This window comes from Coregonus clupeaformis, chromosome 23 (assembly GCF_020615455.1).
Source record: "Coregonus clupeaformis isolate EN_2021a chromosome 23, ASM2061545v1, whole genome shotgun sequence".
Classification (NCBI taxonomy): Eukaryota; Metazoa; Chordata; class Actinopteri; order Salmoniformes; family Salmonidae; genus Coregonus; species Coregonus clupeaformis.
In genome coordinates, this window is record NC_059214.1 from 21,256,697 (window position 1) to 21,274,077 (window position 17,381).

The following is a 17,381-nucleotide window of genomic DNA, read 5'->3' on the forward strand; positions in this document are numbered from 1 at the left end:
CAGCAATAAATCCTCTCGTCAGTAAAATAATAACGGGATACACTTGTACGGAGAAGTGTTTTATTTTTTTCCATTGATTGGTGATGCGCAATCGTTTGTGGTTAAACTGTAGCATACGCTGGAAGGGTGGTAAAAAAATCGATGGGAGAGCGCTATGATAAAAGAAAGGGATTTCTTCCGCATACAGCAGATGCGGCGGAAACACGTGCGCAAACAGGAAGTTCTCGGCGCGTATTTTCCGCGGGCCTTTGACGAAAACAGAGATGCAGCAGTGTACAGAAATGGCGGGTAAGTAATAGCTACGTAAATAACGGTATATAAATGATTTAAATGGACAAAACCCGTCTTATGGTTTGTATTACAACTTGTATGATAGCTGTGCTTACCTCTTTGAGTTTTCGAGGGCGTGGAATGTTGCTGTCACAGGCAATCCAGTTGGCAAACAAGCTAGCTAGCTAGGTAGCTAACTGTTAGCCATAGCCAGAGGCTCTGGCCCTAGCTAGCCAGCTTGCTGAGTCCGTGTTGATGGTGTGGCTATGAACAAGCTAGCCAGATCCTCAATGTAGAACTGCATCACAGATGGAAGAATGAGCCAGTATCTTTGACTGCATGTTAGCAATAGCTTGTAACTATGGTGTGCAAATGAAACTAGCTATCGACTATGTGTTGTGCTATGCTTCACCATGGTGTGTTTAGTGTTGCTTCAGTAGTTCAGTGTTCAATGCATGTGGATTAGCTAGCTAACTATGCTGCGCCAGTGGCCGACAAGCAAGCAAGCTAGCTAGCTATCTATCTTTGTAAACAAGAATAGGCCTGCTAACTATTGTCTTGCTTTACTGCTAGCTAGCAAACTAACCACCTGGTCTTCAAATCAGAATGGAGAATGATGCCACTGTAGTAGCTAGAAATTATGTTTGTTTTGACCCACAGGGATGAACCCAATGGAGAAGAAATTGGCAGAATATAAGTGTGACACCAACGAAGCAATCAGCTTAAAACTAGGTTTGTTTCATTCATCAACTTATTTAGCTTTGTGTAATCTCTTACTTTTGTTGAGATAAAGTAGCTACTTACACTGAAATGTGTAGTTTGGTAGATGGCGCTTTGAGTGTTTCATATTCATAATGCAATATTTTATATGTTGACTGTCTATTGACAACACCCTCTAACTCAAAGAATTAACAACAACTATTTCTCTCAGTCCGTTTCGCAGAGGATGTGGATGATGAAAGCACAACATTCCATCCAGAGTACAGCCACCAGCTTTATGGTGATGAGTGAGTATCAAACCTGATTCTGCCAATAAGGTCTTTGTGAATCTCATTACACATTACAGTATCTCCATGTGAAGTCTACATCTGTGTGCTGGTTGCATGACCGTAAACAGTTGATAACAGGATTCTGTGAATGCTAACTCATTTATTTATTCACTTTAAATGTATTTTCCCCCTTCAGTGAGGTGGCTTTTGGATACAAAGGCCTTCAGATTCAGCTGTACTACAGTGCTGGGAACCTGAGCACCCTCTTCAAAGTGAAATATTCAGCCAGAGTCACAGAAAAGTTTGACTGTGTGGAGGTAAGAGTTGTTTGAAATTATGCCTTTTGTCACTTATGCGAAGCACAGTAACACTGACTCTGTTACCTAAAAAAATAGATGTCCTGCCAAACTATAGCCATTCAGAGATGGGCCCCATCTCCCCACGTTGTGACTGAGGTTTTCTCGACCACATGACTTGACCAGGGAAAACTTGGTGATGATGGACTACAGTTTTCCCTGTCAGGTGACTAACCACCCTCAGTATCCTTCTAGTGGCTTTTCTTCTGGAACTTGTCCAGTTTCCCAGCCTGCTTTAGTTGGAGGTGAGCCTTTTTTGTGGGTTGCTTTGTGCATGTTTCTGTGGGCCTTCTGGAGTGATCAGAACCTCTGAGTGGTGGTATTATGCAGCAGCTATGTAAGAGACCTCATGTTTTGTCAGACAACTCCCAGTCTATCATAGGCCACATGGGCCATTGGTACTCTAATCCTATCCCTCCCTCCCTAAAGGGAAGGATCTGGGGGTGTTGGTTTAGCCATTGATTTGAGTGGCTCTGTGATAATCTGCAGGAAATGGAATATGTCCTGCTGGGGTATGTTTCCCAAACGTGTGTTTTATCAGGAGGGAGATCACTGAAGAACGGTCCCTAGAATGAACAAACTACAGTTCTGAACTTCTGCCAAAGTTTTCCCGGTCATCAGCTATTCTGTATGGTGCTTTCAAATGAAAGCGATCCAAATGAAGTAATGGCCAGTAACCCTTCACTGGCTTTACACATAGCATTGATGTAATTGCTCCAGTAACATTGTATTAACATGTTGTTACATTGTAATTTGTCATTGTATGGAGTTCAATGATTTTCATTATTACACAATATCAAGAAGACAATGTTGTTAACGTGTTACCAGAATATAATTACAGCAGTTCTACATTTCTGGGTGTAACGTTAGTACGATAGACTGAATGTTAAGTGTTCCACTAAAATTGTCAGAATGGGAATAAATTGCTTAATTGAGTGTGAAGTGCGTTGACAGTAGTAACATTTTTTAATTTTTTTAGCAAAGGCAGCGGCAATATCCTATTTTTAGAGACGGAGCAGTTATCAGTGCAAAATGTTTTTCTTATGGATAATAGTTTTCTTAGTTCAGTATTTCCAAAACTGTCTATACTGTTCCAAATAACAAACAGTACTCGGATGTAAAAGCAAGGCAAAATCATTTCTGATGATGACGGCCAGGCCAGTGTTGACCCACGAGTGTCTACCTCGTTAAGGGTTTAGTGCAGCTGGTGTGAGGTAGAGAGTTAGGGAGCAGCAGAGTTCAGGCTGCATCTGAAGTGTTTGTCTGTGAGTGTGTGCTCACTGTGGCTGGGTGTAGTGCAGCTGGTGAGAGTTGGAGAGGACGAGGACAGGAGCTGTGGGACAGAGTTCAACATGCAGCTGCTACTCAAATGGAAGACTTGTCAGAGATCACCTTAACCCTAAACCAGCCAAATGCTATAATGATGGACTCCACACAGTCGAACATCATTTTTGTTCTCAGTCATTGTTTCATACCGGGCATCACTAGTGAAAATCTGGGGGGGGGGAAGGAATCAGTTGGTGTCTATATTAGCCTAGATGTAAAATGTATAGATAACACCTACAAATGTCTGGTTAGGATTTTGATTGAGGCTGAAACCATAGCCACTGGCAATCTTTTGAATAAAAAAATAAAAACATTTCCAACTAAAGAGAATGTTAGATCTACAACTTTGCTCAAGCTCCTCTCTAATTAAGCAGAAAGTGATAACAGAACTTTATTTTAAAGTTAGACAGTTAGCAAAATAGCACACTTGGGCTAAATAGATAGTGCCCTTCTGGGCCCTGAGAGTGATCTAATTTAATGTATTTGCTGTTTAGCGACACGTATAAAGATTGTGAAAGATAATGTGATCTGATTTTAGTGTTCTTTATCAGCCTTTTTTACCTCCAAAACATTTAGACTACTCTAAATAAGATGTGTACACATGATCAATTATATCCCGAAGATAAAAGGCATTCAGATTAAACAAAATGTTCTAAAGATGCATTTTTACGTCAAATCTATACCGAACTAGGATTGTGCAATTTTAATGTCTAGTATATAGGAGAGTGCCTTGGACAATATGACTTGTTTGTCCATGGCCTTTTATTTCAGCTCCTTATTCCTCAAATGCAGTTGAACAATTACAATGGTGAAGTGGCATTCAGCTGCAGGTGCATTACTTCCAGTTGGATATTAGCTGATGTCTGAAAGGAGAGGAATTAGCAGTGTGTTCTATTAGCCTTTTGTAGTGCATTTTGTTCAGGCCTTCTTCATTTCCCTGTTTTCAATGGCGAGCAACAAGGGTCTCTGTACAGAACTAATTCCCATCACGCATGTAAATGGTGTGAAAGGGCTGCTTAGCAAGTTAATACAAAGTGTTCTCATGTCAATCCTTGTGGAAATGGATACAATGCAAACATCACAGCTGAACCAACCACACATTCTAGTGAGTAAAAAGTCTGGGGGGGGCCTTTGTCCGCCTCGCTCTTTGAAACGTGGGGGCAAATTCATTTGATTGAGTTCACTTGCCAGGATTAGAGGAAAGGCCTCTATTATGGATGCCCAGGGTTTGTTAAGTTTAGATCAATTCATTACATTTTATTGCCCAGTGAGAAGCAGAAATACGTTATTGTGGGGACTTCATAAAATATTCATGGTTTAACATAAGTAGTAAATTTATTCAATTAAGTGCTCTATCACCAAGGGGTTGGGGGTGGGTGCTTGTCTCCACTCAGCTGACAGTCTTAATTGCCTAATGGTTCTCCTTTTTGTGGCACAAAAATATGTATTCTTCCACTAATTCCTCGTGTTCTCTGTCAATCAGGGCTGGAGCATAGCCTAATTACAGAACAATAGGATCTTTTTTTTTTTTTTTGGTCTTAGTGATTACATATGGAAAATAGAAAAATTTCCACAGTTTTCCATATTACTGTATTGTCTATAGTATAGTTGGTAAAACATTTGAAACGACTGTTAAAGACCTAGGCTACATTTTTAAGAAATAGGGTTATTTCAAATGTATGTTGGAAGGTGATACGTTTTTACTAGGGAGGGCATTTGCAGTCTTATCTTGCTGGTAATCAAACGTAACAGAAATGGAACAATGCATATAAATACAAGGCTACTTTTCCATATACAAGATGCTGTCAGTTTGTTTCATGTTCTAGTAAACCCTCTTCTTTCCTACCTACAGCCTGATGATGTTGAAGGGAAGATCCGGGAGATCATCCCCGCTGGGTTCAGCTGCAACACGGACGACTTCATCTCATTGTTGGAGAAGGAGACCAACTTCAAACCCTTCGGCACCCTGCTTCACACATACCACGTCCACAATGTGGAGGAGGGAGAAGACTTTACCTACCAGATTTACAAGGTTCACATGCTTGTCCTTGCTCCTACAGTATACAAAAACATTAGATTGTAATATAGGCCTACAAATATTAGTGCTTTCCATGCCTACTGTATGATTTGCAGATTATTTCAGTATAAGAGAGAGTGCTCTGCTTATTTATCATGACTTTGATTGTCCTCAGACCTTCTCCATGTGTTGTGTTCCCTAGGTGGACGTGTCGTGCCCGGGATTCCGAGACTACCACGGGCGCCTGCAGACCTTCCTCATGTGGTTCATTGAGACAGCCAGCTTCATCGACGTGGACGACGATCGTTGGGACTTCTTTCTCGTGTGAGTGTCTGACCTCCTTAGCCAACGTCGCTCTCCCCGAACCCTTCATTGTCTCATTGAGAAACAATGGGCTCCTTTGAGGCGCTCACCACCAATTATCCGGCCAGTTTGATTATATTTTCCCTGGCTATTCGAGAATTGTTGATCTGGCAAGAGTCGCCTTTGTGTTCAAACCCCTTTGTAAAAAAAAAAAAAAAAATGTTTAGGGCAAGAGCTGAATTGAACGCTGTTGTCTTTTGAAACACTGAATGACATCTCAAACAGTTAAAAGAGCCTCTGCCAGTGTTTTCTTTAGCCTACCACCTATTAAGAGTGACAATGGGCAAATGGACTGAAGTGATGTGGAGAGCCTCAATCCCCCCTCTAGCCCCTTCTCCTCCTCTAAGTTGCAGTCCTCCAATTAAGTGCATAATATATTCCGGTTGTAGCAGGTGTACGGATCGGGACGGCCTGGCTGCTCCAGCATGCTGACACTGAAAAGGGGCACCCGGAGAATGGAGAGGAGAAAATGGACGCGGCCTGAGAGTGTGCCTGTAATTGACCTGCTTCTCTTTGTGTTTTATCTGCAGATTTGAGAAGTACAATAAGGATGGGGAGACTCTCTTCGCAACTGTTGGCTACATGACAGTTTATAATTACTATGTGTATCCAGACAAAACCCGACCACGTGTAAGGTAATTGCGAGGGGAGCACGTGTCTTCCCATTCTTTTGTACCAAAAAGCAGAGGAAAATTATACATTTCTGTCTCCTTTGTACTACAAAAATCCCAAATTACTGGCTTATGTATCCAACCAAATGATCAGTGTCTTGGGGGGGGGGGGAGCTTTTGGCTATAAATAAGGATTTTGTTTGATGTATTGATGGACACGATAACAATTTGTTACGTTTCTTATAATGAAGTGAAAAATTGCTCCCTCAATTTTCGATCAATTAGTACATTATTCCATTCTGTCAAGTGTTCTTTTTTTCATTCAGTCTTAACATTGAAACATGATCAATCGTGTTTACAAGGTTTCCCTATGTATGTGATGTGAAAGAGGGATAGGTTTGAGAGGTCTGGCAAAGAGGTCAGTGAGGCTGTTCTTTCATGTCTTTGGGTATGTTGGCCTGGTGTCCTTCTGAACAGCCAAATGCTGATCCTTCCGCCGTTCCAAGGAGAGGGTCATGGAGCCCAGCTGCTGGAGGCAGTACACATGTTCTACTGCAATCTGCACAAAGTACAGGACATTACAGGTGTGTGTTAAACTAATTTTGTGTTACTTACATTATCTTATGATGTTTGGGGAGGAGGCTATGACTGTGCTAGAGTTTCACACATACAATTACAAGTATTTACATAATTAAATACAAAGCAGTTACACACCAATATACTGAACAAAAATATAAACAATTTCAAAGATATTACTGAGTTACAGTTCATGAGGAAATCACTCAATTGAAATAAATTCATTAGGCCCTAACCTATGGATTTCACATGACTGGGAATGCCCCCCCCCCCATTGAAAATGCGATCGTTAAAATGCAATTGTGTTCGTTGTCCGTAGCTTATGCCTGCCTGCCCATACCATAACCCCACCACCACCATGTGGCACTCTGTTCATAACGTTGACATCAGCAAACCGCTCGCCCACATGACGCCTTACACGTGGTCTGCGGTTGTGAGGCTGGTTGAACGTACTGCCGTATTCTCTAAAATGACATTTGGAAGTGGCTTATGGTAGAGAAATGAACATTAAATTATCTGGCAACCGCTCTGGTGGACATTCCTACAGTCAGCATGCCAATTGCATGCTCCCTCAAAACTTGAGACATCTGTGGCATTGTTGTGTGACAAACTGCACATTTTAGTGGCCTTTTATTGTCCCCAGCACAAGGTGCACCTGTGTAATGATCATGCTGTTTAATCAGCATGTTGATATGCCACATCTGTCAGGTGGATGGATTATTATGTTGAGTTTTTATATTTTTGTTCAGTGTAATTGCTTTGCATGGGGAAATGAAATTAGTAACAGAAGCATCTCAGCTCCCCTGTCCAGAGGAGCACCCTGATTTTTCTTGTCTATTTTCCCCACTACTTTAAATCTGGTCTTTGAATGGGGATATGGAGGGACAACTCCTGCTAGAAGGAGGTCTTATTCCATGTGGCTTTAAATCCTCTCTTGCTCTGGACTGAATTCTTTCAAAATCCTCAGTGGAAGCTGGATATATGTACATTTGAACAGGTTTAGCAGAACTGGGCTTGTCACATGCAGCCACAATCGTTGTCTGACAATGGCGTTATTATTTGACTGTCAGTGGGACTTGAATATAAGCCCTTATTAAAAACTGTAGCCTTGGATGTGTTGGGGGGTGGTAATGTGAACAGTTTGAAAAACGTATATATTGAGTATAGCTAACATAAATTTGATGTAATTTTATGTGATATACACTGAACAGAAATATAAATGCAACATGTAAAGTGTGGTGTGTGTACAGTGCATTCGGTCAGACCCCACATTTTGTTACATTACAGCCTTTTTCTTTTCTTTATACATATTTTTGTAATGTTTACTTTTTAATTTATTTTATTGTATTTTACCCCCCTTTTTTCTCCCCAATTTCGATCTTGTCTCATCGCTGCAACTCCCCAACGGGCTCGGGAGAGGTGAAGGTGGAGTCATGACCCACCTAACCGCACTCCTTATCACCCACCAGCTTAAATCTGAAGCCAGCCGCACCAATGTGTCGGAGGAAACACTGTTCAACTGGTGACCGTGGTCTGCCTGCAGACACCCGGCCCGCCACAAGGAGTCGCTAGAGCGCGATGAGCCAAGTAAAGGCCCCCGGCCAAACCCTCTCCTAACCCGGACCAATTGTGCGCCATCCTATGGGACTCCCGGCCACGGCCGGTTGTGGCACAGCCCGGGAATTAACCCAGGTCTGCGATGCAGTGCCTTAGACCGATGCGCCACTCAGGAGGCCCAATTACAGCCTTATTCTAAAATATATTACATTGTTATTTTCTCATCAATCTACACACAATACCCCATAATGACGAAGCAAAAACAGGTTTTTAGAATTTGAAATTTTATAATAAAATAACTGAAATATCACATTTACATAAGTATTCAGACCCTTTACTCAGTACTTTGAAGCTCCTTTGGCAGCGATTACACCCTTGAGTCTTCACTCCTACGTTGTCTTGGCTGTGTGCTTAGGGTCATTGTCCTGTTGGAAGGTGAACCTTTGCCCCAGGTCCTGAGCACTCTGGAGCAGGTTTTCATCAAGGATCTCTCTGTACTTTGTTCCGTTCATCTTTCCCTCGATCCTGACTAGTCTCCCAGTCCCTGCCGCTGAAAAACATTCCCACAGCATGATGCTGCCACCACCATGCTTCACCGTAGCGATGGTGCCAGGTTTCCTCCAGACTTGACGCTTGGCATTCAGGCCAAGAGTTCAGTCTTGGTTTCATCAGACCAGAGAATCTTGTTTCTCATGGTCTGAGAGTCCTTTAGCTGCCTTTTGGCAAACTCCAAGTGGGCTGTCATGTGCCTTCTACTGAGGAGTGGCTTCCGTCTGGCCACTCTACCATAAAGGCCTGATTTGGTGGAGTGCTGAAGAGGTGGTTGTCCTTCTGGAAGATTCTCCCATCTCCACAGAGGAACTCTGGAGCTCTGACAGAGTGACTATCGGGTTCTTGGTCACCTCCTTGACCAAGGCCCTTCTCCCCCAATTACTCAAATTGACCGGGCGGCCAGCTCTAGGAAGAGTCTTGGTGGTTCCAAACTTCTTCCATTTAAGAAAGATGGAGGCCACTGTGTTCTTGGGGACCTTCAATGCTGCAGAAATGTTTTGGTACCCTTTCCTAGATCTGTGCCTCGACACAATCATGTCTTGGAGCTCTACGGACAATTCCTTCGACCTCATGGCTTGGTTTTTGCTCTGACATGCACTGTCAACTGTGGGACCTTATATAGACAGGTGTGTGTGCCTTTCCAAATATGTCCAACCAGTTGAATTTACCACAGGTGGACTCCAATCAAGTTGTAGCAACAACTCAAGGATGGTCAATGGAAACAGGATGCACCTGAGCTCAATTTCAAGTCGCATAGCAATGGGTCTGAATATATTTATGTAAATAAGGTATTTCTGATATTATTTTCAATAAATTGGGCAACATTTCTAAACCTGTTTTTCGCTTTCTCATTATGGGGTATTGCGTGTAGATTGAGGAAAATGTGTAATTTAATCCATTTTAGAATAAGGCTGTAATGTAACAAAGTGTGGAAAAAGTAAAGGGGTCTGAATACTTTCAGAATGCACTGTATAGAAGTGTGTATGTTAAATGGAATCCCAAGCTTGTGTTTAATTATCGTCTTGTTTTCTGATATTCTTTTCAGCTGAAGACCCCTCAGAGAACTATGTGAAGCTGAGAGACTACGTTCTGGTCAAGCTTTGCCAAACACTGCCATCATTCTCCACAGACAAGCTTCCCTTGGGCTTCAGTGACGACATGGCCACAGAGGCCAGGGAGAAATTTAAGATTAACAAGGTCAACAGCAACTTCATCTATAGAGCCCAGAGGAGGATACGTTTGATTACTGCACTTTCTGAGGATATGAAGGCTTTTTTTGCTTTCACAAAACCATTAATGGACAAATTCACTCATTAACCCATGGCTCTCTAGTCCTAGAGGGGAAAATGTACTATTTCATCTAAAGCGGTGGGCACTCACTTCAAAAGTGGTCCCTGCTTGATTTCTCTTACTGCACTTAGTCCCAACTATATCATTAGTTTCCTTTGTCCCCCTTGCATGTAGATGATTATCACAGCTTGGTACCCATGGTGTGGAGAGACAAAATGCTTGTTTCTTACTCTGCCTCGGCTCTTGCATGAAGCTCCAGGCACTTTAGTATTGTACCAGGAGGTCCTGAATAGCTCAACCAAACCTAAAGCTAACTAAGGAATGGCTCAATCTTTTCTAGATGATTATGGAGACCGACTGTACAGTTTCTTAAAGGCACTAATGGCCCTGTCCTGTTTTTGCCCCTACAGAAACACGCAAGACGAGTGTACGAAATCCTGCGTCTGAGGGTGACGGACATGAGCGATGAGACAAAAGCAAGAGATTACCGTCTGGAAGTCAAAAAGAGGCTATTTGCCCCTACCAAGGTATGTTTATAAGAGTGGACCGCAGCTTCTCCAGTGAAATGCATTCCCCCATCCTCCTGCAGTGTCCGCCTTGTGCTCTAGTTTCTATTCCAATGGAATTAGCAGGTTGTCTGTACAGTGTAATGCTCATGGCTGTGTATTTCCCTATGGACTTCATCAGTGGTTAATGGCTGTTAGTCGCACTATTTAACCAGGATCAATCAAGTTCATTTGATAATTGATTATACAGCGCTTCTCCAAGTGCTTAGTGTTTGGCAACTTATGACTTTACATACATGGTTTGGAAAGGGCAGAGAAAAAGGCCAAGAAGATGACGTGCACTTTATTTGCTTAGAGCTGCTTCGGCTGTGTTTAGACAGGCAGCCCACTTCTGATATGTTTTTACCTAATTGGTCTTTTAACCAATCAGATCAGCTTTGTAAAAGAACTGATGTGAAAAGTTCTGTGATTGGTCAAAAGACTAATTAGTGGGAAAAGATCAGAATTGGGCTGCCTGTCTAGGCGTAGCCGCCTTGTTACTTATGTTGCATGACTTTATCCAGAATCAGGAGAGCGATTATTCCCCAGTTGCAGGAAAATGTCTGGAGCACGGCAGGCGTCCATGGTAGTGTTATCCCAGGATTCAGTTTCATTATTCAGGATTTGCATGTCATTGAAGAGGGTTGAGTAATTTAGGTGGGAGTAGGTTGCTAACAGCACACATTCAAGCAGTTAGTTAGAGAAGCTGCTTGCCAAATGGCACACGTTTCATATCGGCACTGTTACTGTGCTTTTGAAATCTGATTAAACAAACTGTAACTCATTTTGTATTTACAGGATAACATTGATTTACATATTATGCATGTTCCATGACATGTTGAGTGTCTTATTGAAACCCAGCAAAGCAACCATTTAGAGGATTGCTGTCAGCAGTGTAACCACACATCTTAGGAAAAAGGCCAATATCTGAGGAGGAAGAAAGTTTGTGGTGAAAAAGGAAGTAGAAATTCCTTGGTAGACTGTCTGTGAGATCTGGTGACCAGATGCAGCAGGCTGTTTCTTTTTCCTGGGGAGGTTTGGTTTGTAGCTAGCTGAATGGCAGAGCCCATCTCATTGGATGTGCGGAGGATTACATGTTTCTGCTCACTTCTGGCTTCTCTTACCCCCATTCCCCAGAGAGAGAGAGAGAGAGAGAGAGAGAGAGTGTGTGTGTGTGTACACAACAAGCTTTTTTGCAATGTCCCCAAAATACATGAGTGAGGAATCTTGGTCCATGTCCAGAAGCTTTCAGCACTCATGCTGGCTCAATTACAGAATCCTTTGCCTCCTTTCCCTCCTCCCCTCTGACTATTTGGGTTTAATACACTGAGATGTGGTCAGGTCTGAAAAATGAGGACCCACAGGAGGAACAATACCCAATATTAACTTGCTCTTGTCAGTTAAATGTGCATTATGTAAGATTCGCTGCTGCTAACTGCCATCAAACTTCTAAAATACATCCCTCTTAACAGATGCATTTGCATAATACCATACAGCATTCAAAGTCTTGGGGGGGAAACTAGCTAATGGATTTCACACAAACGCAGTGCATTAACTAGTGGATGTGTTTATTGCGTACTTAGAAGAACCAGCGGGAGATGACCAAGATGATGAAGTGTCTGCGGCCAGAGGAGCTGGCATCCCACATCAGTCAGATGGACACGGCGCTGCAACAGGAGGAGCTGGAGAAGAGCTACCAGGAAGTGCTGGCTGAGTACAGGAGAGTCATCGAGAGGCTAGCACAGGCCTGATCCAGGGGGCCTAATGACGGCCCTGCCTACTCACTGTAACACAGCCCCCACCCTGGCCCCCTCTCCTACCCTTCCTCCTCCTTCCCACTGGTGGTCCTAGATGTACAGTAGAGCTGGAGCTGCGCGGTGCAGCTGGCTGGCTGCCTGGGGAAGTCCCACTCTGTGTCCCATGTGTGTAATCACGCTGTGTGAGATTTAGTGATTGGCAATCATTCACAGGTGATAGGAACACCATCCGTACGGTCTGGCTGGGCAGAACATGCCTTCTTTTCATATAGAGAATAAGGGATTTTTTTTTTTCAATATCTGTCTAGCTTTTTCCTGAAGACATGTTGGTTTTGAAGCACTTCATACTGAAATAAATGTTTTTTGTACATTGATCAAACTGGGTTGTGCTCTTTATTGATGCTATTCTAAAGTGTAATTTCAGATTCACATGTTCTATTGTTATTGGGGCAATGTATTACGTGCAATAATTATTGCTCTGTGATCATTGTCCCGGTAGCTACTGTTGTACTGTTACAATAAACATTTGTTAAACTACAGTATTAAACTTAATGCCTTCCTACTGTTAACTGTGTGCCGATTTACCAGATAAATTGTACTTTGAAGCACAGTGTGGATTTCAACTGGACTGAATATGCATTTATGCAATATCAGTCTAATCAATTTACAGATGTAATTTTGTTCAGGGACCCTCTTGTGGCAAATGCAACTTCTGATTGCCCTTTATGCTGAGTGTTGGTCTAATGAGCATTATGGTTTTCAATTTAAAACCTCTGCATTGCCCACTTGTCCAAAGCACTGTGATGAATAGCCATCTATGCATGCTTTCGCACATTGTCGCTAAATCAAGGTCTCCAGGTTAATTTTCATTTTTTCCTCCGCTTCAGTTCTAACAAGTAAAACCTCTGAATACTTGACCAGCTCTGATTTAGATTGAGTCCACTCATGGCCACCAGGGGTGTCATTTCACTATTGGGGACCAGAGCATGTATTTTCCTGTAATGATGTGAATATACACAGTGTACAAAGTATTAAGAACACCTTCCTAGCATGGACTCTACAAGGTGTCAAGTGTTCCACAGGAATACTGGCCCATGTTGACTCCAATGCTTCCCATAGTTGTCAAGTTGGCTGGATGTCCTTTGGGTGGTGGACCATTCTTGATACACACGGGAAACTATAGTGTGTGAAAAACCCAGCAGCGTTGCAGTTCTTGACACAAACTGATGCGCCTGGCACCTACTTCCATACCCCGTTCAAAGGCCCTTAAATCTTTTTTCTTGCCCATTCACCCTTTGAATGGCACACATACACAGTCCATGTCTCAAGGCTTAAAAATCATCCTTTAACTTGTCTCCTCCCCTTCATCTATACTGATTGAAGTGGATTTAACAAGTGACAATAAGGGATCGTAGCTTTCACCTGGTCAGTCTCATGGAAAGAGCAAGTGTTTGTAATGTTTTGTATAATCAGTGTATAGCTACAGTAAACGCTGAACTGATGGGTGAGAGATTAGCTTTTGGGCTTCATTGTATTGGGAATAGTGGTTGCTGTCATCTGAGTTCTGACTTAGTGTTGGGGCTGGGCGGGATAGGGCTCAGTGCTGTTGGACAGTGTACAGGCCTCAGTGATGTTGTCAGTGAGGGGCTGTGGGACTGGGACCCCGTGCCCCCCTCCAGACCACACAGTGATGTTTATAGAAGCAGCCCAATTACTCCCCTAGAGCTCTGCCATGCTAATCAGGGGGAGCCCTCAGTCCCCCCAGTGCACCTGTATAGGGCGGTGACGGTTATGGAATTTTGGATGACAGTTATTGGTCAGCTAAATGACCGCGGTCACCATTAATCTAAGACATTTTGGGTTTTGATTGTAGTTACACTTTAATTCAACTGTGCAGGCACCTAGCAGTGTTGTTTGGTTAGCAGTGTCTCTGTAGCACACACGAGATGGAGTTTGAAAAACAAATGGCCACTGGATTGATGCAAATAATCATGATATCATTCTGCCAGGTAGGCATAAGCTACTTTGTAGTTAATATTTAATTAAGGAGGTTCTTGGGAAAGCCTTTCCAACTACCAGAAGACATTAGGCCTTTCATTAGCATCACTATATTGTTCCTGTTCCTTAGACCTAATTGTTTAAAACATGTACATTTTACTTCATATTATGAGGCATGTCTTACCTTGCTTCAAATTAGCCTATAGCCAAAAATCCCAGCATAGAAACACGGAGGCAATTATTTTATAAAGACTTCCTCAAATGCGCTCTGCTGTTCTATTGGTTTTCAACTTTATTTCATTGTCTAGCAGGCAAAGTCATTATCCTAGTAATATTAGCAACCCATGATAGTCGTTGCATTTTAAGATCTCACCTTTTTCTACATTTGTAACTGATATTTCCATCTTTATGGTGCGCATTTTAGAATGGTGTTTTCCTGCGAAATTGCATTTTGGAACATTTGCGTGTAGGCCTACCACTGTGCCGATTGCTGCGCTTAAAATGTGAAGAAATAATAGTTTATCAACATTTTAAGCTAAGCCTTCTGCTCTGTGCCATCAGTGTTATTCATTGATAAGTCCGTGGCATGTATCTCCACTCCACTACTTTTATAGGCCTATGCATCGTGGGCAGTGGTGACCCCCACCTGTTTAGTGGCCCCACCTTATTGTTGTTGCCTGTTTTGCCTGTTATTTTGGCATTAATATGTCACATATCAGTTTGCAAACAATGTAAAAAATAAACAAATCTTTGAGTTAATAAAGCCGCATACAAACATGGTCTCTTTTATGCTTTCTTGAGTAAGGCAGCTCCAAAATGCAGGTGTTTCAGCCTAGCTTAGTGCTTTCTGTGGTGGCGGGGCAGCCAGCGGAGAATACGGAGCGTAGGGGTTGGTAATGTTCTCTAGTTGCGCCGTGATTGGCTCAGTGTTCTGTCACTCATGGGGACACTACGTCACCGCAAAATGTATAGGGAGAGCTCGAAAATTCAAGCCCCCTTGGGTGCTGCCATAGAGTTACATTAGAAGTGCCCATCCAAGAAGGCTGAAGGTCATTGGCCACAGATAAAATGATGTCAAATCACGTTATATCTACCGTAGCTTTGATTGGACTGATCATGTCAACATCATACTTTCAAAATCTTAGCTAGCAAGCTAGACAAGCAGTCATCATCACGTTGAAAATCTACTGGGAAATCTTTTTCAATCCTTGTCATATGAAGAGAAATTATAGATAAAACGTATCGGTGCTCATCGGCCATTGGACATAAACATTACACAACAAGTTGGAAATCGCAAATTCAACAAGGAGTGGTTTGGAAGGAATCAATGGTTAACTGCAAGTATTGCAGCGCAATCACTATTTTGCTTCCCCTGCTATTCGGTGGATAGGGTGTGTTGTCCAAGTCTGGGTTTAAGGGTCTCTTTTCAAAGCTTAAAAGGATAAACATTCAACAATGCTGTCAACCCAGCATGACTTCTCCCGTCGTTCAAAACAACTGGAAACTCAGAACTGGGAAATCTCAGACTTCAGTGAGTTCAAGACAATTGGGAAGTCGGAAAAAAACGAGCTCCGACTGGGAAAATACGTTTTGAATGATCATCCAACTCAGAATTCTAAGTCGGGAACTCTGGCCTCTTTCTAGAGCTCCCACCTGAAGATCACTAACGTCATGATTCAACCTTGTTTTTTTCAGAGTTCCCAGTTGTCTTGAAAGCACCATCAATCCAGAGAATGCCAGACTTTGATGACAAAGTTTGATGACAAAATTTGCAGACGAAGGACCGCCACGCCACCTTCCTGTTCAAGTGAGCACAACACAACACAGAGAAGAAATTAAATCTACTTTCACCCCTGTTTAAAATACAAATTTTTTTTATCTCCTCCGCTTGACTGCATAACCTGCTGCTGCTGCAGGAACGGGGGTGTTGCCTAGGCAACCAAATACTTATTTTCTACAACACCTTGCTTGTTTCAGCGAGGAGCAACAAAGTTTAATCACGTTGTAAAGCAGGAATGGATAACTTTGTCGGGTTGGGGGCCACAAAAAGTCTGAACTCATGAGGGGCTGCAGTGGCTCATGGGTCTACCCACATCCATACTGAGCAAGACATTTTAGCGCCCCTCTCTCTTGACAGTGGACAGAAATATTTTTACATTTTGGAATTAATTTCTTGCAATTGTAATTTCTTTGCCATGGAGCATAAAGAAAATGTTGCAGTTTTAAAGCAAGTTTGCTGCAATCCGTCCCCTTTTACCAATGGGCGGAGAGAGGATTTTGCAATTGTATAACTCATTTAATTAAATTCTTGGTTTTTTGCAGTTTTACAGCTAATTTTCTGCAATTCTACACATATTGCCATATGGTGGAGAGAAATGTTAGCAGTTTTTAATATGATATTTAAGTGAGAGTGACTAACAAAATCAATGGGGGCTCCCCAGTCTGTAATTCTACCATGATTTCTAGAAGTTTAGAAAGCTGGGTAGACTAACTTACCATTCTAAAACATTTTAGCTGACATGGACTAATTGAGTGACTGTCAGTGACTGAAATAACAAGAGAAAAACTGCTGATGCACAGCCGAATTTAGAAATTGCACCTTGTGTATTCTACTATTCTACAGTAAATTGAGACCCTAACTGGCTACCACCCTTCCCCCCAAAAAAATCCTATCACATGCCAATCCCTGTTCTAAAGAGTCCATTTTACAGCGGAAAAGGACTCAACCGCACAAATTCCTGGCAGTCTTCAGTTAGCTGTTTGTTCCACAAAAAAAATACATTATAATAATGAAAACGGTTATGAAAGTTATTTTATTTTCTTTGTCCATAATCGTCGGTTACACGATACGGTAGTTGTGCCAGCCCTACGTAGTAGGCTATAGTACTTGGGAGTTTAGGAGAGAATGTGACTAAGATTGATGCAATGCTGATGACGGCAACCCACATCTAGTCAGCACGGAGCATACAAAGATATTTCAAAAGGCTTGCTTGACAACATGGTAGGATATAAGTGTTGCTTAATTGCACTCAAATAACTGTCTCAAAACAGGTAACTACATTCTTGAAAGAGATGACAGAAGAACAGACTTTCTATTGAACAGTAAGCATTTTTTGTATTTGGGTGTGGTAGAGACAAGAGACAAAGTGGAGCTATGTTCTGACCAGGATCTAT

The 17,381-nt window shown here is 42.3% G+C and overlaps 1 protein-coding gene across 1 annotated transcript; it reads left to right on the forward strand.

Moving 5' to 3' along the window:
- The first annotated feature begins 202 nt into the window (after nt 1-202).
- On the forward strand, nt 203-12,583 carry LOC121536789 (histone acetyltransferase type B catalytic subunit-like). The gene is made up of 11 exons (XM_041844337.2): nt 203-288; nt 931-1,002; nt 1,202-1,277; nt 1,456-1,576; nt 4,794-4,973; nt 5,161-5,282; nt 5,852-5,956; nt 6,410-6,516; nt 9,663-9,814; nt 10,318-10,434; nt 12,036-12,583. Exons 1-11 carry the CDS (start codon nt 264-266, stop codon nt 12,201-12,203), a joined length of 1,245 nt encoding a protein of 414 aa, XP_041700271.1. The 5' UTR covers nt 203-263; the 3' UTR covers nt 12,204-12,583.
- The last annotated feature ends 4,798 nt before the right edge of the window (nt 12,584-17,381 follow it).

What these genes read in the sequence shown, in the direction of transcription:
- LOC121536789 (XM_041844337.2), top strand. Translation starts at nt 264, where the DNA reads ATGCAGCAGTGTACAGAAATGGCGG. An exon ending in CACCAGCTTTATGGTGATGA is followed by an intron (nt 1,278 to 1,455) that starts GTGAGTATCAAA and finishes TTCCCCCTTCAG; the next exon opens with TGAGGTGGCTTTTGGATACA. An exon ending in AAAAGTTTGACTGTGTGGAG is followed by an intron (nt 1,577 to 4,793) that starts GTAAGAGTTGTT and finishes TCCTACCTACAG; the next exon opens with CCTGATGATGTTGAAGGGAA.